The sequence below is a fragment of the Embiotoca jacksoni genome, unplaced genomic scaffold (assembly GCF_022577435.1).
Source record: "Embiotoca jacksoni isolate LCO1_2020_lvr unplaced genomic scaffold, fEmbJac1.0.p SCAF_19, whole genome shotgun sequence".
Lineage (NCBI taxonomy): Eukaryota > Metazoa > Chordata > Actinopteri > Embiotocidae > Embiotoca > Embiotoca jacksoni.
Genome location: NW_027185329.1, coordinates 9,083,596 through 9,104,587, shown reverse-complemented (window position 1 = coordinate 9,104,587; position 20,992 = coordinate 9,083,596). Strand labels below are relative to the sequence as shown.

The 20,992-nt window shown below is 41.7% G+C and overlaps 1 protein-coding gene across 8 annotated transcripts in view; it reads right to left on the bottom strand.

Annotated features, from left to right (window-relative positions):
• Window positions 1-20,992, bottom strand: part of ptprsa (protein tyrosine phosphatase receptor type Sa) — a 228,639-nt gene that overhangs the window by 18,545 nt on the left and 189,102 nt on the right. For 3 of the 8 annotated variants that reach the window (XM_069153385.1, XM_069153389.1, XM_069153387.1), the window contains 7 exons: window positions 19,868-19,879; window positions 19,429-19,544; window positions 14,829-14,876; window positions 10,870-10,967; window positions 7,672-7,795; window positions 5,018-5,193; window positions 2,588-2,707 (listed from right to left, as the gene is read on the bottom strand). In XM_069153385.1, the coding sequence (XP_069009486.1) occupies window positions 2,588-2,707; window positions 5,018-5,193; window positions 7,672-7,795; window positions 10,870-10,967; window positions 14,829-14,876; window positions 19,429-19,544; window positions 19,868-19,879 (694 nt within the window). The remainder of the gene's footprint in view (window positions 1-2,587; window positions 2,708-5,017; window positions 5,194-7,671; window positions 7,796-10,869; window positions 10,968-14,828; window positions 14,877-19,428; window positions 19,545-19,867; window positions 19,880-20,992) is intronic. The other 5 variants (XM_069153386.1, XM_069153391.1, XM_069153392.1 and 2 more) reach the window with 3 other exon arrangements.

The window sequence follows — 20,992 nt, the reverse complement described above, 5'->3', positions numbered from 1 at the left end:
ATGTGCTTAAAACATTGACAGAGGTAACCTCGCTCTGCCCAACATTTTCAGCCTGTACAGTGCAAATACTATGCAGGCAGATGTCTTGGTGTACATGAGCAACCCTCCAGTGTTTCGAGTCTTTCAGCTGATGCATACGCCTACTAACAAGCTTGATATGTTAGGACTGAAAAAAATTTGCATTTAACAGTATTTTGAATAAATATCAGTGTTTATATCATCATATGGCTTTTTTTCCTTACTGGGGAAAAATTACGCTTTGTAACCTAGATGAGTGAATGCTGACCGCTTCCACAACAAATCTACAACAACAAAAACACTAAGGACAGCTATCTTTGAAGGGCATGTGTTTAATAGATGATATCGATTTTTGCTGCAGTGTTGCTTCTGAGGTCATAAGTTGCCTTTGGAAGACAATTTCAAACAAATAAAGCCGGACATATAGACCCAACACATTTCAACAAATAATGGGTCGTTTCCACACTGAACAGTGCTGGGGCTTATATCCTCCTGTTTTCATGTTGCTGCTGAGAACACTTGAGATATCTACGATACAAACAGCAAACACCCACATTACACATCCGTCTGTCAGCTCCCGTTTTTAACTCAACTCATGAAGCATCAAACCTACGAGCTGGGATCCACAGAAAGATTTTTGAGACGGATAAGAAGAGAGAGGGAGAGGGACAGAAAAGAAAACACTCCCTTGAATCTTTCTGCCCTCCTCTCCTCTCCTCCCTCTCAGAACATCCTCTAATGGAGGTACTGTTTGCATTTCAGTGCAGTGCTTCTGCTTCCCTGACAGAGGGAATTTTTCCTTGCTGCATAAATGAATAAATGAGTGTGATAATTAAAAGCAAACTGACCTAGTTCTTATTTTACTTCTTTTTGTGTGTTTTTTTTGGACATTCCCTGTTCCTGCAGGGGAGGCAGACGATACTTGGCTGCTGCTTTTCTTTAAATTCGATTTTGTTTGTGTGTGAAGGATTTATCAGACGCAATTCTGCATCACTGTGGGACACACACACATATAGATAGGTACCACAGTGGTGGCTTTGTAGAAGCGCAGCATGTGTACCTGCTACCTCACACTTCACACAAATCCACCAAAGTAAAACCGGCTCAGTGAGAAATCACAGCAGTGGCTCCGGTTATAAGGAGGAGGGAAAGGACAGATAGAAAAAGAAACGTATTGCTGGGTTTGATCGAGGCTGAGAGCGGCAGGATGTAAATGGCCCCGAATGTCAACCAGCCAGCTTTAACCTTTTAAAAACACACCTATTTTTTTTAGGCCCCTGCTCGAAAATTGCATACCCATAATAAAAAGAGTATATTTCTGCAACCATAATAAAAAAAAAATAATAATAATAATAAAAAAAAAAATTAATAATAAAGGGAACACTTGTGAGATTTGTTCAGATGTGTAAATATCAGTTTTTTGTCGATATTTTAATAATAGTTTTGCTAAGTCTTCACCCTGGCCACCAATTGGGGGCCTCTAGGGGTTAAAGGGTTAAAGCACCAGGGCTGTTGATATGTCGCTATCTTTAACTGCCACTGGTTTGCCTCAGCATTCATTGTTCAGCTGACAATCCAGCTAAACAGTCCATGGCGACTTTAGCGTGGCCCTGTCTGGTTAAGAGGAAAATTCCAGAAATGTCTAATCCGTCGAGTGGTGGGTTCTCTGCTACGCCTTCTAACAGCTCCTATTGCAAGACTGCAAGACTAGTGAGACTGAGTGAGAGTGGGGTCCTTTCTTTCTTCTTTTTAAGGTCTATGTGTGAAACTTTGCATTTAAGTGCATCCTATTGCATGTTAGTTCTGTCTGCGTGGTGCATCATATTTATGCATGTACGCATTTATATGCATTTATACATGTAACGTAACTTATCACATGACTGTACACAAGCACACATGTGAGCTTGCACGTGCAAAACATTCATCTTTGTGGAGACGCTGTGTATCAGTGTTTGAATTTGAGTGTGTGAGGCTGTGCGTGCGTGTGTGTGCGTGTGTGTGTGTGCGCACAGGAGCATGAGAGCAGTCTGCCAATTATGTATATTGAGTTTCTCTTCTGCTCACTTTACCTAAGTGCTCCAATTTGGCAGATGCACATAAACAGATGATCTATTGAGGAGAGAGAGAGAGAGAGAGAGAGCTGAAGAAGGTAAAATGGGTGGATTGGAAGGACAATGGAGACGAAGGGTTTACTGTGCATCAAATGGAAACAACAAAACACCGTCTATACCATTATTTTTTGTTGCCTGTGTAAACTTTATGTCTGGATTTTTCCAAGCCGTGTCCTCTGAATCGGCTCTCCGTTTACTGTGCAGGCACTGAATAAAGACATTGTTGGTTATTCTCGTGAAATTCTATAGAAAATGTTATTATTTGCTGTGACATGTTTAAGCACCACCTTACAATTCTCTGTATGGCCTTCCTGGTTTGTTACAGTATCACTTGAACAAAGAGAACAAAGATGTAGGTACATACTGTACTTGTGTTTGTATGTGTGTGGGAGAGAGAGAGAGAGAGAGAGAGAGAGAGAGAGAGCGGGAGAGAGGGGGAAAGAGAGAAATCCTCTTACCTTGTGCAAGGAGAAAGTGCGGACACAGAAAGTCGCCAATTCTATGGTGTCCAACAGGGTGACTTGGGTCATACCGTAGGTTTCTGTGCCGCGACTGGGCCAGTACTGGTCACACTTAATCTGGGAACGGAGGAAGTCAGAGAGCGAGGCACATGCATTAGCTGCAATAGGACACATTTGATCAAATGCCGTTGTTCACTAATAAACAACATCACGCACATAACTGGAAAAATTTGTGTTGGCTCACACACCGCTCATAATGCAAACCCCCCCCCCCCCCCATCTCCCCCTCGTGGATTAAAATACCAGGCGGTGTTGACAGAAACACCAGGCTAGCTTCTCTCTAATTCACGTTTGAGAAACAGCACTATGCACAGTGAACAGATGTGACTGTCACAGGAACTCCGCTCTCATAACTTAACCAACCTTACACAAATCCTGCCTGCGTGCTTCCCTGAAACAACAACATTCACCAGTGATATAAAACATGGCTATTCGAGATGTAAGGATAGTCACTTCACATGATCAATTTTCTTATGATTTCGGATCATTACGACGCATTTATTATTTTATGTTTCTTGTCCAGTGGCTGTCCAGTATATTTGAAAACATAACACCTGCTATCCCACCCTCCCCTCGCCGTCAGCCCACCTAATAAAGAGTCATTCAATATTGGGCGTGATGCGCCAGTGGATAACTGATCAGATGTGACAGCTAGTGAGGGAGATGCTTTGCTCTCCAGCTTTCTCTCCCATTTCCTGCTCGAGCTGACACTCAACTTCTACCGCCTGCTAATCTTGATCACGTTTGACAGGAGCGGAATGCGCATGTCAGGATGGCCGATAGGTAAACAATTGAAAAGGGATGGAGGCAGGGAAAATGAGTGAAGACACCTGGGGTGAGTAAGCCTGATGTTGACACAGGTTTGAGTTGACAGGCTGAAACATCGCAGTTGGCTTTTCAACATTTAGACAAGTCCACTCCTCGATAGAAAACAACAGCATCACCGTCGACTCATCCTTAGGCAGCGATGGAGGTAAAAGTATCCATCCAACAAGATAAAAAAAAATACTCCACGTGCTACACATAAAAGTCCTGTATTCAAAATCATAGATAAAAGCAGATAAGTATCAGCACGCAAAACGTACTTTAAGTAGCAACATATACTCCTACAGCAGGATGATTTCTGTTGGGGGCTATACTATTTTGAAATACATTACTGGATTCTCGTCACTAATTCATAAATGTTTATTTATTTATTCATTTGGTATATTTAAAACAGGGACAGTGCACAATAAATGTACTGCACCAGAAATGGTGCAATACATTTATAATTTATAATAATGTATTTGCTAATAATTTATATTTATTAGCAAATACATTTATTTGCTAATTTCCATCCGCCTCTGGGCATGAAATACATTCGCATATAACAAATACAATGATAACTCTAAAATAATTCAAACATTCATGATAAGTATATCATATAAAACAATATATAAATGTAAATACAATAAATAAATGTGTTAGCAGAATTTTGATGATGTAGCTGGTTGAGGTGCAGCTAATTTCAGCTACTTTGCATGTGACTGGGTATAGTTAAATAAATGTAGTGGACTTAAAGTAGAAAGTGTCAAGCACACCACACTTGAGCCTTTTCCAAAGACTCCCAGAGAATAAACCTCCTTCTACCCCCTTAAATTGAATTCATAAACAGAAAAGCAACAACAACAACAACAATAAACAAACAAAAACAAATGAAAGTGGACAAGTGCGATCACACCCTGACATGTCATTCCTCCCCGCTGAAACCAAGCCATTGTCTTTCCCTCTAACTTCTACTATCGGCACACAGATGGTGGTGGGAGGCACTGGTCACAGGTACTACTGCAAAGACTCCAGAGCACTCTGTTGCTTCAAATTTAATTTTAGCTTCCGTCACTGTGCAATCTAAGTGCAACAACTTGTCTTGCTTCTCAACACTGTAGGGAACGTGCAACAGCTTGTCGTTTCCACTGCAAATAAGGAGAGAAAACTGAGGCCGCGAGTCTGTGAAGATTCTCCCGGTGGATAGGCAGCCGAACTTATCAGATGTGCGCAGTCTTTGAGTTAACTCTGCCTTATCACCCTCCCCAGCTGCTTTAACCACCCTATTCAAATTTCTACAGTTCTCTGAAAGCAATCCGTCTCAAGAAAATTAAGTCTGATTACCTATCAGTGGAGTTCACGCATGCAACTGGGAAATCAACGTAAAGCAGTGCCATTTACAGCGGCTGGTTATTGGACTTGTCCTGTCTTGTGGAGCATTGATTTTATTTTTATTTAAGAAATAATAATTTTAAAGCGTTTTGTGGGGTCACTGGAGTGGACGCCAGCTCAAAAGCAGAGTGCACCCTACAGTAAGTTCAAAACTATGTTGAGCAGACGTACCCGTGATTTTTCCTCCAGCCTGGTCATCATGACAACAGTGGCTGCTCTCTGTTCCCACACCATCCTCCAGAAGTCCCCGAATGTCTCCGGTAATGGGCCCTGCGTGGCGATGTAGGCATTCTGCTTCCTGTAGCCATCAATGTAGTTGGCATTGATGTAGTCGCTACCTGTTATACCTAGATACACACAGACACACACAAAAAAAAGACTTTAAAAGATGGAACTTGATGTCTTTTCATCTTTTAAGCCATTCACCTCTTCAATTTATAAAACTTCTTTTCATTATTTTACTTCAATAATTTTGTACTTCCAATAATTCTTTTGTTTTGTGCCATCTGCTTCGATACTTTTCAGCTTTCACACACACTGACATTGTTCCCCAGCCAATGAAGGTATGCATGTAAATGTGAAGAATTTAGACCGTTAAAAAAAAAAAGCAAACAAGTGAAAAAGTTGTCTAAATTCAGTTAAACATTTTTTAACTCTCCACTTATAAGTGACTGCCTACAGATATGGTAGACTATAGTTTCTGAGTAGATCTTAGTTCTTATTTTGACAACAGTAATTTCGTACATTATACAACAAATACTGTCAGTATCATAGCCTTTCTGTTATATTAGAGCTGAAGGAAGCCACAGCTGTTTTTTTTATTTGAATGGATTCCAATACAGCTACTGCCTCATTGTCACAACTCAATGTATTACTCATTTTCTGTTTTCCACCTCTGCGATTCTGCCAAGGTTTCTGTAGATATGGTGTAGCAGCGTACATCTGATTTACCACCACCACAGGCGGGGTGTGCTTGAAGATGGAGGATAGTGAAGAGTAAATCAGCCACTCATCCACACACACAGCCTGGAGGTAGATCTAGCAACCATCCCTCTCAGCCTGTCAACACGCTCTGTTAAAGACGCTGGTCTCCTAAATCTAGCCATAAGGAGCCCAACTGCATTGCTCTGTGGAAGGATGTGTAATGTTTTAATATCACTTGTAAGCTTTATGGAAAAATCCTGCATCCACTCATCACGAGTAGCTAAAAACTCAAGTTGTCCTTGAGTGTCCTGCAGAATCACTCCAAGCTCAGTAATGTTGAGCTGTTCTAGAAAAAAGGTTTAAGCCCCAAAACGGAAAACGTTAACAAGATAATGTTGCGATTAGAATTGGTCTAACACGGAGCATCTGACAGTAATAAGACAAAACATCACCCGTCTCCGTTTAGCATACTACGATCCCTCCATTTGAAAAGAGACTCCAGTGTGACGGCATCTGTGTTGGACAGTGCCGTCTCTTTGACTGACGTCTTCTCGCTCAAGTGACAAACAATGAAACACTCGACTAGGCTACTTTAAGAGCTGAGACTCAGCGAGTACAAGGTGGAGAGGAAGAATAAGATGGAAGGAGAGAGAGAAAGAAAGGAAAGCGGGAGAAAATAGAAGAAAGAAAGAATGAAAGTAAAGGAGAAAAAAGAAAGGCAAATGTCATTAAAACGGATACCACGTCGCACAATTTGACTGTGGTGCCTTGGCTTTAGTCATAGCTAAGTGAACAGAGAATGGTGGTGTGCATGAATTGTTCTACTGCTGCGACTAATAGCAAAATCACTGCAGTGTAAAATAGAAATTTCAGACTTGATTAATTTATGTATTTATGGACGAGGCCTTTTTTTTCCCCGGGATAATTTTGTTATGCATGTTGTCGCACCCTCAAATTGGCCTGACTATTGCGAGATTGTGGAAATCTATTCTGAGCAGTTAGCTCGCACAAAAGCTCCGAAGTAAGGAGTTTGGCATTACTGAGGAGTCGGGAGCTCTTCTGGTGATGCGAAGCCAGAACAATGTCAGCGGTGAAGGGTGACTACCTCTGACAATGTCCCTTGAGATTTAGGAGTCAGAGGAAGAGTTTTTCTGGCTCCGAGATTCTCAGTATATTATGTCTATGGGCAGTTAAAGGAAAGTCAAGACAGAAGGGTAAATCGGATAAGACAAATGGGACGTTGAAAACACTGGTCTAAGTCCTGGGTTTCTTTGAGTGTGAGATCTGAGTGCTGGGCCCAAAGATGAGCTGAAACAAGTCCTCACCTCACCCCCAAAATAATTCAACTGCATAAACTGCTTAGCTGCTCACAACCAAGTTGAGCTGAAACAGTTTAACGCTCAACAAAATTTACTTTTGTTCTAGAAAATTCACTAGTTGCTGCTGAACTGAATCTAAACTTCACACCCTATAAAGCATTTCCTTCGGTTGCACTTTTGTTTTATTCTACCTTCATTCATGACCAGGAGCAATACTTGTGCAATGCAGCTCGGTAGTGCAGCTCTTCCTGTTCACTTTTCTTTCAGGGTTATGTATGAATTCAGCAACATCACAATAATCTAGTCCTGTTTAGTCCAGACATCTAACATTTCTAATTCGTCCTATTGCATTCTACAGTACAACAATATACAGCGTTCTACTCTATTGACTGTATTCAGCATTTTTCTACTTTGCACTGCTATGAACTGTTAGTTTGGCCTTCACTGCCAGCTGGCTCATTATATATATTCAGTACAAAGTCCTTACTACTTAAATTGCAGTTTTATTTGGTACATCCTCAGATGGAGTCAGTGAGCTGAGCTCACGTCAGATGTGGTTAACGTGCAGAGTGTGAGCCTTACCCTCGATGGGAGCCAGGATAACACGGGAGTGGTCGTAGGCGATGACGTTGGCATAACGATTTTTGGGCTTGTTCACCTCCAGGTTGGAGTGTTCCCAGGTGAACTGCTGGCCTGGATCAATAGACTGGTGGGGGGTAGAGACAAGCAGAACATGCACACATAAAGAAGCAATCAGAGGAGCCGTGAGAGGAGCTGAGCAATAACAATACAACCTCAGTGTTATCATAGAAAGAAGACAGGGAGGGGGAGAGGGAGAGATGGAGAGGGTGATAGCCCTAAAAGAAAAAAGAACACGGTATCGTGGAAATCTACTTGCTGACTGGTTTAAATACAGCAGCTGCACACGGTACTCTGTGCAGATCATTAATGTAGCGGGTGCATAATGACAAATAACAATATTGATGGAGAAGGCAGCTCTCGCCACCGCTCGATGGGAGGCACGTGCAGCGAGGCCCGTCACTCGGGTACAAAGACAAATTCAGCCGCCTTTTTAAAATACAAGACCTCAAGATAAATATTCTGTTCCCTTGTCAGAATAGCTAAGTATTCCATTACAATTTGTTGTTTGCTGTAGGCGTCTCGCTCTCCGTTTGTGTGAGGATGGAGGCTTCAACGATATTTGCAGTTGGGTCTGGAGAGAGAGGCCGAAGTTAAAGTCTAGTTGGAAACCCCGATCTAACATGCAATCGGCATGCAATCACTGCAGCAATGAGAAACTACCCCTGTTTCAGCCTCATCTTTTTCTTTTTTTCTGCCCTCTGTTTTGTCTCTCCCTCTCTTTGTCCCCGTTTTCCTTATCAGCATCTCTCTATCTTCAAAGTCTTCCACTTTTTTTTTCTCTCTTTATCTTCTTCCTCATCTACCATCTCCTCTCTGATGTTTACACCACCCCGTTCTGTTAAACAATCCTCCACCTACTCTCCTGCTATTTCCAAATTATGTTACGGCTGAAATGTGTGTGTTTACGTGTGTGTGTGTGTGTGTGTGTGTGTGTGTGTGTGTGTATGTGTGTGTGTGTGTGTGTGTGTGTGTGTGTATGTGTGTGTGTGTGTGTGTGTGTGTGTGTGTGTGTGTGTGTGTGTGTGTGTGTGTGCGTGCGTGCGTGCGTGCGTGCGTGCGTGCGTGTGTGTGTGTGTGCATAAAAGCATTGGGGTCACTTTGCTAAAACATCTCTCAAGTCAAAAATTTAAAACCACATTTGCGTATTTCAAACTTGAATTATTTTTTTTCTCATAAATTGCATTTAGAAAATGGTTATGGCTGAAGTCCAGGGCTGACTTTTGAGGACTAACTATTTCCAGAAATGATTTAAAATCTGATACAATAATATATTTTTAAAATTCCTGCTCTACAGACTAGAATTTCTTTCTCTTCCTCCTCCTTCTGATGATGTGTCTGAAGATGAATGACAGCTCTTATCAAGAAGACAGGGTTTGCAGGACAGTGTTTCTAACTGCCTGACAATAAATAGATAAACTCTGCGGCTGCGGTATCATCAGTTAAAACTGCGGCTGCCTTTTCATTGCCGTTTGTGTGTCAGATTATCTCCTCCTCATCTCCACTCTCCAGCTGCTCCCTCTCTCTCCCCCCTCACTGAATCCTCATCATTAACCGAGCTTCTCCACCTCATCTCTCTCTCTTCTCTCCTCTCTCCCCTCTCACCTCCATTTTTCCTCTCGGCTCTCACATCCCGCCTGGCTAAAAACCAATCAGTCAAAGCCCCGTAGAGCTGCGCTTGGCAAGCCGGGGCGCCAGGACGAGCAGCCATTCATCAAGAAAATAACAAAATTAAAATTACACTTCTCTATTTAATTTGGTCATTTATTTTTCCTGGGGGGTAGTTGTGTGAGGGGGGAGGTGGACAGAGAGAAAAGAGAGAGGAGAAATAGAGGAGCGGGCGGTTTAAGGCTCTCTCAAAGCCAAGTCATTAGAAGTTGTACTTGTAGCAAAGCGTCAACTTTGGCATCGCGTCTCTCGTCTCTCTTCCCCACCAAATGGAACAAGCTTGTCCATTTGGTATACAGCCCGGATGTGGATTTATGAATAATAGATACCCAGGAAATACTGGATTACTATGAGAAGTCATTATCCACCAACATCCACCAGCAGGCAAGATGACGGCAATCTATGCTTCCTACCGCAGCCTAGCGTGCAGCGAGGCGACAGGCACAGTGATTTAGGGATGGCGAGGAGGGATATTGCTTGTATGCAAACGAGAGCTGATTCAGCGCTCCTGATTTCTAATCAACTCTGGTGTCATTTATAACCGCCGTGGTCTCAGAGCTCAGACAGCTCAGTTACCCCCTCTACACACACACACACACACACACACACACACACACACACACACACACACACACACACACGTACTGTGTTAAAGCCTGACTGCTAGTGTGGAGTTCTTAGTAAAAAAAATAAATAAAAAATGGACTATATCTCCTCTGTTGAAGAAAGAAAATCTTTAGTCTAAGTGTACTGGTGTGTGTGTGTGTGTGTGTGTGTGTGTGTGTGTGTGTGTGTGTGTGTGTGTGTCTGTTTGTGTGTGAAGAAATTGATTGTAGTTATTTATCCCCTAATTGATCCATTTATAAAATATTGTTAAGTAAATGTTTAAGACAACTGAACCTGCAATCTGTAAAGGTGAAAAACATTTTTCAAATACAATTAGTTTCCTGGTGAGCAGTTCATTAGTATTTCTATCCTCCTCAGCTGAATACCATTTTTCTAAATAAGCAGACACATTTTGTGGATCACAAAAGAACATATTTTCTTTTTGGGAAGAATTATTCAGCCACTGTTTTCACAACCATGGTTCTTCATGTAGGACTGGGTGTATTACAGTAGAATGATTCTTTTATTTAGCCAAGAATTTGAGAAAATTGCATTTGGAAGTTCAGGAGTTGCAACAACCCACTGAGGGGAATTTTATATAATTGAAAATGACAATTGTCTTGCTCTGCCATGTTGAGGCTGCAAATATATGTGAGGAAATACACAGCTGAAAACAACTGATATTTATTTCATAATTGCAGAAGCGCCACTGGCTATAGCACTGCCAACAAACAGGGATAACTGACTCAAAGAAGAAACACCTGCATACAGAATAGCAGAGGGGGACTTCACTTGTCCCTTTCCAATGAAAACACAATCAGACAGAAATCAATACTCTGAGGCAACTTTGACCTTTGACCCACTCACCTCGTATTCCTGGGAGAGTTTGAGGTTGTCGTTGGCCTTGAGAAGTTCTGTGTGTTCAGCCAGCTCTGAGATAGGTATAGGAGGATGATTCATCATACCTGCCCGCCAAAAAAAAAATTGAGAAATTCACCAAAGAAGAAGAAAAGAAAGAAAATTGATTAGTACAATAGACGGGGCACAGCTTCAACACGTGAAAATGACACACGTACACCATTAAAAGGTGAGAATGACAAAACAATGGCATTTGGGATTTAGTGATGAGGAAGCTTTGAGCAGAACATGGTGAATGCCACACACAGCAAACATGTATTGACGGGTGAAGTTACGGGCACTTGAATGGACCAGGCCAGAGCTCAAACACAGCTACGTCTGTCGAGCGGGGCTGACTGATGATCTGCCAGAGAAGCTCGTAGCATACACCCCCCCAGACCAAATTTTAATAATTCCCATAATGATCATGATGCTGACGGACTGATGGACCAATAGAAACAAAAGTTGCTGAGTGTAGCCAATTACGGCTCAAACGTTCAGAGGCTTCAATGATCTGAATAGCTTGGGGAATTAGTTTATGACAGAAGATGAAAAATATAAGATTTTGATGTAGAAATCAAAGACAAGAAACACAACAGACCCTTTTTACTCTTTCAATCAATGGAATTCTCATGTGGACAGAATAATAATTCCTTGTACTTTTTTATTAAAGACAATCAAAAGTAGCATTTGCTTTCGGCATGGCTGCTATCAACAAAATGAGGAGAATTCAATACTGGATCACTCGTCGGTAGTAAATATAATGCTGGAAATAAGTCTCAGATGTTTTTTCTGTGAAAAAAAAATCTGTTGACTTAGTTATTTCTCACTATCTAGAAATTAATGTATAAAAGTAAAGTATTTTTTATTTTAATTTTGAAGAAAGGTACTCTAAAATGGTATTCTGATCCTGACCAGACCTAACACATCTCTTCAATGTATCCCTAATCTGTAATGCCCCTGATGTGCTGTGTTGTAAGCATGGTGACCAGTTCTTACTGTTGCCTCTATAAAAAGCAGCTTATTCTTGAATCGAGCCCTGACCTGGGGGCTTATGGGAAGGGAGGTGAGAGGGGGATAAGGAGGTTTAGGAGTGTGAGGGATGCTGAGTGACACAGTGAGCTGCTCCATTCCAGCCAGCTAGTGCAAAGCAAGCAAGATACCTCTTTTCCTTCATCTGCTCGTTCCCTCAACCCAGTGAACACTAGCTCTGAGATAAACACCCCTTACCTTTCAATATCACAAATAACCATTCTCAGTTGCATGTCCAATACCGCTCCTCCCAAATCCTTCTGCCATTTATCCCGAGGAATTCGCTACAAGAACGAGCTTTTCTCTTTCGAGGGGAAAGTGTGACATACTTTTTTTTTTTTTTTTTTTTTTGGCTCGCTCCAATATCCACTGAATATTGTGTTGCTGCTGCAATAATATTATCAGCACTGCTGTGCACTCCAGTCACTAATCCATTTAGGAGCATAATGCTGAGGCCATGTAATGGAATATGGAGCAGCCATAGATCGTGGCTCTGTCCCTGCATGCAGCCTGGGAATACTTAACACTTTCATATTTTTAGTAAGAGGCCTCTTTTCCTGCTGAGTGCTGGGGTCAAAAGTCAACGTAATGCTGAAAGCTCTTCACAAAAAAAAAAAAAAAAAAAAGTTACCCAAGCTTCAATTGGGCATGCAAATCGGCATAATCACATTAACCATCCTTAATTTTTCCTTTTCTGACAATGCTTAATATCCCTCCAATGTCACGGGGTCAGCCGTGTTTTGGTTGCTTTTGTTGCGCTTAAGACGGGGAGCCAGACTCTCTCCGTGCTGACAGTCTTCATTAGTGATGGTAATTTATTTTACACAGAGAGAACAATGCGCCACTCTCAATTACACGAAGATTACAATGCATATAAGAGATAAATGGAGACACTGACACTGAATGCCGTGACAACCTCTGGACATGAATGGACAGAGTACTCGACAAGAGTTGTAAAACAAAATCACATGCTTTTCTGAATTGATCATTCATTAAACGATGAACTAATTAATAGTTTTCTTCTATTTTTTAATTGAATTTCCGTTACAGCTTAATACCTTAACGCAAGGTCAAATAAAACATTGGTAGTTAATGGGAGAACTCATAATATATGAATGTATTAGGATAAAGCTGTGTTTGTTTTTGCATACTTGAGTTTCTCTATGAGCTAACAAAGCATGCAGATCGCAGTGACACTACTTGTTATTAATCACTTCTGGTGTAGGAATTCATTGTGATGGGCATCAAGAAAAATAAGAAATATTGCAAATTAAACTCAGCTGTCAATTTACCAGCCTCAAATTCAAAGGGAAAAGGTATCAGCAGCTATGAGTGAAATAAGTAAATGCGTATGCAAATGAGGGGGCCCTTACTTCTCCTTGAGAAAACAAGAGCGGGTTGTTTGAGGGGAGATCAAAGAATGTTTGTGTTGGGTTTGTGTATGTGTGGCTGTGTACTTGACTCTATGTGTGTGTCTTTATGTGTATTTATGAGTGTGCGAGAGTTACAGACAAACTCCATCAATTCCTTTCAGTTTGTGTTTTCTGCCCACATTACTGTCTGCATGTATAAGTGGCTGCTATGATTGGAGAGATAGCGTTGACATATACATCCAAATAAACCATGATGCACTGCCTGTGGGACAGGCTGAAGGTTACACATGCCAGTGTTTGTTTATTCCCTCAAAGTTTAGCAAAAGGATTTCAGAAATGTATCTGAAAACAACACTTATAACTACAGCAGCTAAAGCTAAACTGTTTCTCTCTCTGTCGGAGGACTCTTCCAAAATCACCCGTTTGTTTTGTTCTCAAGACAAATGAGCCAATTGCACCCTGATTCTGTTATTAATTTCGTCATTATGCATTGAAGGCACATTGCCGTGTTTATCCAAGAAAAGATTGAGTTTCTAAACTAAGCTTTGCTGTGACCTGAGCTGTGCAAAGTCAGCCAAGGACAAATTGTTCTTATTCCCTACCCCGAGTCTCACCCCGCTCTTCAACACAGCCCCTCTCGCCTACAGCGTTTTCCTACCCACGTACAGACTCTTCCATTTTTCACTGCAATCAACAGCGTGATCACTGAACACAAAAATAAAAAATAGCGTCTAATTACACATTTCCAATCTCCCGATCCGCAGTCGATGCGCCTCAGAAATATAATGATTCTTTTTGATAAGCCAAACCAGTTTTTTCCAAAAGCCTATTTATGATGTTACATATTTCCATATAAAAGGGAAGATGTCTGTCTGTGGGTAAGCAAGGGAAATAAAGGAGGGAAAAAAAGAGAGGAAGGAGTAAAACCAGAAACTCTGCTCTTCTTTTGGATGATTCTTTTGCAGTGAGCAGAAAGAGGGGTTGATCAAATGTCGAGCCATTGTTTGCTACCACTTTAATTAATTCTGCTCGTTATCTCCGAGCACAGAAAAGATCCCGTTGGTTCAGAATGGAAATGGAGCAGTGGTGGTGGAGGAGGAGGAAGGAGAAGAAGGGAGAACAACAACAAGGAGGTGAGGAAGAGAAAGAGGAACTAACACAGATTGTACTTTTGCGAAAAAAAACCCACAAAAAAAAAACATCTCTCAACCATGAACTCAATACATGAGCAGAAGTGATTGCACAGGTTATTTATGCATGGTGGATTAATGCACAGCCAACAGCCCGAGTGAATATCGTGACTGACATCCAATTAAAGGAAAAAAAAGCTCAGTGTACCAATAGAAACCAACATGAAATTAATTAGTGCTTCAATTTTGCTGCATCATGTGAAAAACAAAAAACAAATGCAAATTATGTATTTGTAAATTGAGGCAAGCGGTGCTCAAAAACCCCCAAAACAAAACAAAAAAATATATATATACAGAAAGCTGGTACGCAAATTCTAAAAGCATAGAGACTAACTTTCATAGTCAAAATCTGCTTCGCTCTGAGGACTGCTCAGACCAGAATCTGTAAAGAACAGTAAACATAAGGAAAATGGTTTCAAAAGGCTATAATGCAACAGAAAAGGCTATGGAAACAGAAAACATACAATGTGCAAAATGATAAAAGGCCATGAAGTAAAACACAAAAGGAATATTACATTTTTTTTTTTTTTTTTTTTTTACCAACAGTTTACCCTCAGCACACTACGGCTTTCTACTGGGTGGACTCAATAATGGTTTTCAGGCCAAACAGACATGAAAAAAGTAGGACAAACATTCTCAGATCTGAGCAGACCTTCCCTTCTGCCACCAAATACCAATCAGCGCCACAGCTCTGCTCACAAGCAGACTGGTTGACCGTGGGTGTCAGGCTCCGCTGCCACTGCTGAGAAACCCCTTCTGCCAAGCCCCATATCAATGGTTATAGAGATCAGGGATAAGAACATTTATTTGCTATCTCTAAGCTTTCATGAACACTAGTTGGAAGGCCCACTGAGAAGACAGAGCAAGAGAGAGAAGGCAGAAACCAGCTTATGTTTGCTGGTGAAAAGTAACTCTGAAAGGTTCCTTTGTCTGCGCCTCGGTGCTGAGGCACTGGGAGTGAAAGGTGTGGAAAAGTGTCCGCATTCTTGGCTGACAGCTGCGGAGCCGGAGCTGATTTGAGTCAGAGCTCTGAGGAGTGCGGTGACAGCTCAAAATCTTATCTGGTCCAGAGGAGAAGTCCTCTGAGGCCACGGCCAGCCGATGTTATGTCCGGATAGACTCAGGTCTCCCCAACTGTTCAAGCAGAAAGGAGCCATCTGCGACAACGTTAACTGGACATGTGGCCAAGAGATGCGGTTTGATGGGATGTGGCCAAGCTGCCCATCAAGTGAGGGCAAATAGATTTCACAAGGGCTGAAAGATTAAATTAGATGAACAGGGTTTCTCAGTGGTAAGAAAGGAGCACATTGTCCAAAAATGGTAGGTTTGATCCATTGAATACAGGTATTTTGTTGCAGTGAATGTGTGAGAAATAAAGGGAATGGAAAAAATGATTTGAGCACAAAATGAAAAAAGACAATCATTTTTCTAAAAGAAAGTTTTTGTTCTGTTTCCAAACATCTGGTTCTTTCTCTGTGATATAGTAAAAGGCTGATAGGTCATTATTTACAATCAGAAGGCAATATAAACTGTCATTATTTTTTTTATTTTTTTTTTTATCAGAAAGAAGAATAATACACGTCAGCCTATAAACAGCACCAAGCTCGATTCTGCAAAATAAAAGTTGCTGAAATGAGTTTTGGTGAGTTTACCTTTTACTGACGTCTTCTGTGAGAGGACGTCACGCCAGTGGCGCCAAACGAGTGCAGAGAGATGAAGACATCAAACCCCTCTCGTACCCCCTCCCTAATTGATTTGTGACAATGACTAATTAAACCTAGCGGGTGGTGCTCTGATCCACTGTCTCCAAATGTCATTCATCACAGCAGGAAGGAGGTACAGGCATGTCTGATTGTGTTTAAGAGTGTGCTCTGTGTGTGTGTGTGTGTGTGTGTGTGTGTGTGTGTGTGTGTGTGTGTGTGTGTGTGTGTGTGTGTGTGTGCACGCTGTGTAGTTCCCGCAGTACTGTGAGGGGGAGGGCACGGTTGTTACAGTCGTCGCTGTAATCTGGAGAAACAAGTAGGCTGCCGATGCATACGAGTGACTGGCTGGTGTCCGTGGGATTTGCAAGTGTGCGTCGCTGTCTGCGAGAAAGTGTTTGATTTGTACATGCTTTAATGTGGAAGTCGCTTTTTCTGACAGAATTATGTGGGGGTGTGAAGTGCGGTATGTGATGCTGTATTGGTGGGTGAAAGTAAAGAGAAACAGAGATGGAGACAAAATAAATGATAATATATGAGAGATATGTTGAAAAGTAAACCCAGAGAAACTCAGTACATCAGTACTTTCATTTGCAGCAGCTTTTGTTATTGCCTGAATAGTAACAATGTGAATTCATATAACGACCAATCATGGGATGATTGGTTTATACATTATTTATATTTATTCATGGCTGGTCAAAATCCTGTGATGATCACCAACTATAAAAGTTTACCAGCTTTTTAACTGCAACAGACAGAAGCATAGAAAATAAATAAGGACAAATGTTTGAGAGAAAATGTGAGTACTAGCAGCAAAGGGGAAGGCTTGCTTGGAGATAGACAGTACTGTAGATATCCACTAAATTGTGCTGCTTCATTACTTTGGCCCCATTTGCCAATTAAACCCCAGGCACCAATGAAGATAATGACAAAACGAGACACTCCGTGCCCCGGGGAGTTCTGGGACGTCATTGTGAGGCTGTCTCATCACCTACAGGCTTTAAAGCACAAACGCACACGATGCGCACACACACTCTGTAAAACCATATTTTACATTCCTCAGCACTAGGGGTCACTGAGCACACATTGCCGATGCGGCATATGCTCTGTTGGATTGGAGAGGCCTTGGATAACTGCACTGGGAGTATGCTCATTTGAACAATGGTCGCTATTAGCTGATGGGGATGTTCACAAATGCTCACCGGCCCACTTAATTGGGCTAAAATGTCCATTCAAATTAAAGTCCCCGGGTGCGGAGATAACGACAGCACCCAATTCTGCGGAACAGCGGCGGGGCTGTCGAATGAGAATGCCTGTCATATATAAAGAGAACTCTTAGCATGTATTGATGAGTGTTATGTAAAAGGGAGCAAGAGATTGTAACAAGAGTTTCTATTATTTAAGGAAGGGAGAGGGACAGCTGAGGGCACGGTGGGAAGCACTATAAGTGACAAATGGTCAGACGGGGCATTATACCGTTGTCATTACAGACCCACTGATAGGCCTCTGAATACCAAGCCAGATAAACATGAAGACAGTGAAATGAACTTCCACATTTCTGCCTATAAGTGGGTTAGTGCGTCTCCTCTCATCCTCTCATCTCTCTTTTTTGATGTAAAGAAGTCTGTTTTTTTTTTCTCCCGCAGATACAAAGTCAAGGCAGCATGCCTGCGCTCCCAAAGAAGCAGAAGAGAAATGCTCTGTTTTGAAATCCGAGCCTTTTGATGGAACAGAGACTGGCCGTGGATGACAGATGGATGGCTGAAAGACAACTAGGCTAGGAGACAGAGAGGCGGGAGCCAACAAAAAAAAGGAAAAGAAATGAACGGAAACAAGGTTGGGTGTGTTTAGTTCCCCCTCTGGAGAATTTTTTTTTGCAGTTTTCTTGGGGAGGCAAGAATAATTCCATTTGAACTAGAGCACAAGCTCCTCAAACTGCAGGTTTTGGTCTTGTGTCAAGTGAACTGCTTGAAGAAAGAATGCGATCTGAACCTTGTACAGATAAACTGAAAACACGAGGCTCCTAAAACAATATGACTTTTTTTCCCTTGTGAATTAATGCTGCATCACAAAGTGTACAATGTAGTCCTAATGCTTAGTGAGAGGTAACTACTGTGACTCCAATCAGATCAGATCACAATTACAGGTTTCCAAAACTGACAGGCCACTTGTAAATCCATAGGACTTTTTAACAAAACAAACCATGGCTTGTAATTGGGCAGTGGAAACTTAACTGAACCAAGGACAGTACAACAAACACACAGAAGAAAGCCAACTCGATTCCACTATGGCTCAGACCAAAGACAACAAACTGTAGATGCCACTGTAGCCAGAGCGCAGGAGGCTCGATAACAGAAAGACAGACCGATAGAAAACGGGTCTGAGAGGGAGTCGGGAGGAAGATGTTTAACAAGCTGTAGCTGTCAAGGCCTTTGGAGGATGTGCTCTGTTGATACCATTAAACTTTAGCTCAGGTGAGCATCAGAAGAGAAGTCAGACGAGAATGAAAGCATGTCGAAACCTAACTATGTTATTCATCAATGGGTAATTGTTACATTGTGACATGGCAAACACATAGATATGGCCTGCAGGCAGTTATGAAGGAACATTACGTCGAACAAAACGATATGGAGGCACTCCATGGACATCTTCAGCTTTAAATTGCCTCATATTTTTTCAATCATTGATCTCTGTAGTTGTGTGAATGTGTGTACCAATGTAACAATCTGTTGTTACTGTAAAAGTCCATTATATTAAAACACGTAACTGCACATTCATGTTGTGTCTTACATCAGTGAAAGGTTTTCTCTGTGAATTAGTATTTTGGTGTCAAGAAGGAAGGTCTTCTGCAGGTGTGTGTCAGTAACTATATTGTCACATTAGGGCTGCTGCTAATTACATTCTTTGCCAGTTTTTTAAAACTTGCTTTCAATTCCAGTGGGTTTAAAAAAATTAAAAGGGTTTTAAAGTTCCTTCAGCACAGCTTTCGTAGTGTGAGCAGCTTCTGAGAATCAGAATCACTCTTTTAAACCCACTGAAACAGTGACCTCCATTACAGCCTCCATTACGGTTTATGCAACCTCTTATTTTTTTCCTACTAATTTGCTCTTTCCCAATTAAGCCTGCAGTATAGGTACACTTATATGCAGTATGTTATTCAGTCTAACAATGTGATTATTTTGCTCCTGAGCAAAACTTTGCTCACTGGGTGAGTGCTGTGCATCTTTCCTGTACCTGGAGTTTGGAAGTTGATGCGTCTCATCTCCACGGGGTCGGTGGGGTGGTGCGGTGTTATGTCGGCGTTGTTCAGCAGACATTTGGTGCGTGGCTCTAAATCTTTTCGTTTGCGGCTGGAGAGTAAGACAAACAAAGAGTAGAAAGAGGGGAAGACGTACAACAAAAAACAACAGAGTAACTTTCAGTGGGCATTCAATCCAACAAAACAGTACCCCCTCACACTAATAACTCAACATCTCCGACTGACTGGTAGCTCAGCGGGTCGGGAAAGCTAAAACCAAATCAAGAGCTGGCAAGCTGAGAACATGTGTCAAGAATGCAAAATTATCCTTCACCCTGACTAATTAAAGGCACTTTTTTTTTTTTTTTTTGCTGAGGCAGGCTATTTTGTCCTCTCTCGTAAAATGCATTAAATCTAAGTAAGACTAAGTCTTACCTGTCAGGTTTGCTGTTCCCAGAGAAAGCAATAGGAGTCAAATAAATATATAAAGATGGTGAAAACACAACACAAGGAGAAAGGGAGAGGGGGAGGCAAGAAGAAAGATAAATCAATAGAGAGCAGTTTAAAATTCACAGGGGTCGCTGCTGGGCTCGCAAAAATGCGAGATAAAGCTCATCAGCATTTGGAGGAGGTGTGTGCACGTGTGAGTGTGCACATATGTCAGTGGGTGAGAATGAGTGAGTGTTCAATTAAATGTGCAAGTTAAGCGCATACATTTGTGAGCCTGTATCTGTGTGTCTATGCATGTGTGTATGTGCTTATGTGTGTGTGCACGAGGGTGCAGATACAGATGGGAGAGGGGAATGTCAGGGCCAAGGGCAGACCCAGGAAACACTATTCACCAGGGAGAGTTGGGGGCGAGATGGGAGAGTGAGGTGGAGAGAAGAGAGAAAAAAAGAGAGAGATCCAAGGAGAGATGTTACTCTCCCTAACCACCAAGACGGAGGTAAGGCAAGGTCAGACAGTCAGGGATCATCTAACAGAGGCAAGCTGTACTTGTGTTGCTGACACCAGTCCTGGTCCCTTTCAGATAACTCAGGGATGTTCTCTGGTATGTAGGGCGACCTCTTCCACCACTGTTCAGTCCAGACTTACAGTCACTGAGGCTAATAGCTACTGCTAACTGTACAACCGTGTGTGTCTGTGAGTATGTCCCAAACTCCAAGGATTCTGAGAATGAATAAATAAATGTAGACTTGTTCCAGGAAGAGAGCTGCCCTTGTGACGTTCATACGGTTTAAAAGAAAAGCTTGATGTCCACTTCTCTGAAGTAAGCTCACACATTACTGCAAAAATGATCAGTAGCAAAATTGTAAGATTTTGGGGTATTTTGCTTCCATAACATGTCTTCTGTCAGACAAGCAGAAACTACACATCTGCTTTTCATAATGTGCAGATTTAGGTGTTTATTGTTCTGCAGTTAGCAAATATTAAATCAGTTTATGATTGATATATAAAGGTTTCTTTATATCTCCATGAACAAACCCCTATGTAAAAACTAAAACAGGAAAGTTTGGTGAATGGGAGTGCTACTGAGGTGAAAATTTCTGGCTCACAATA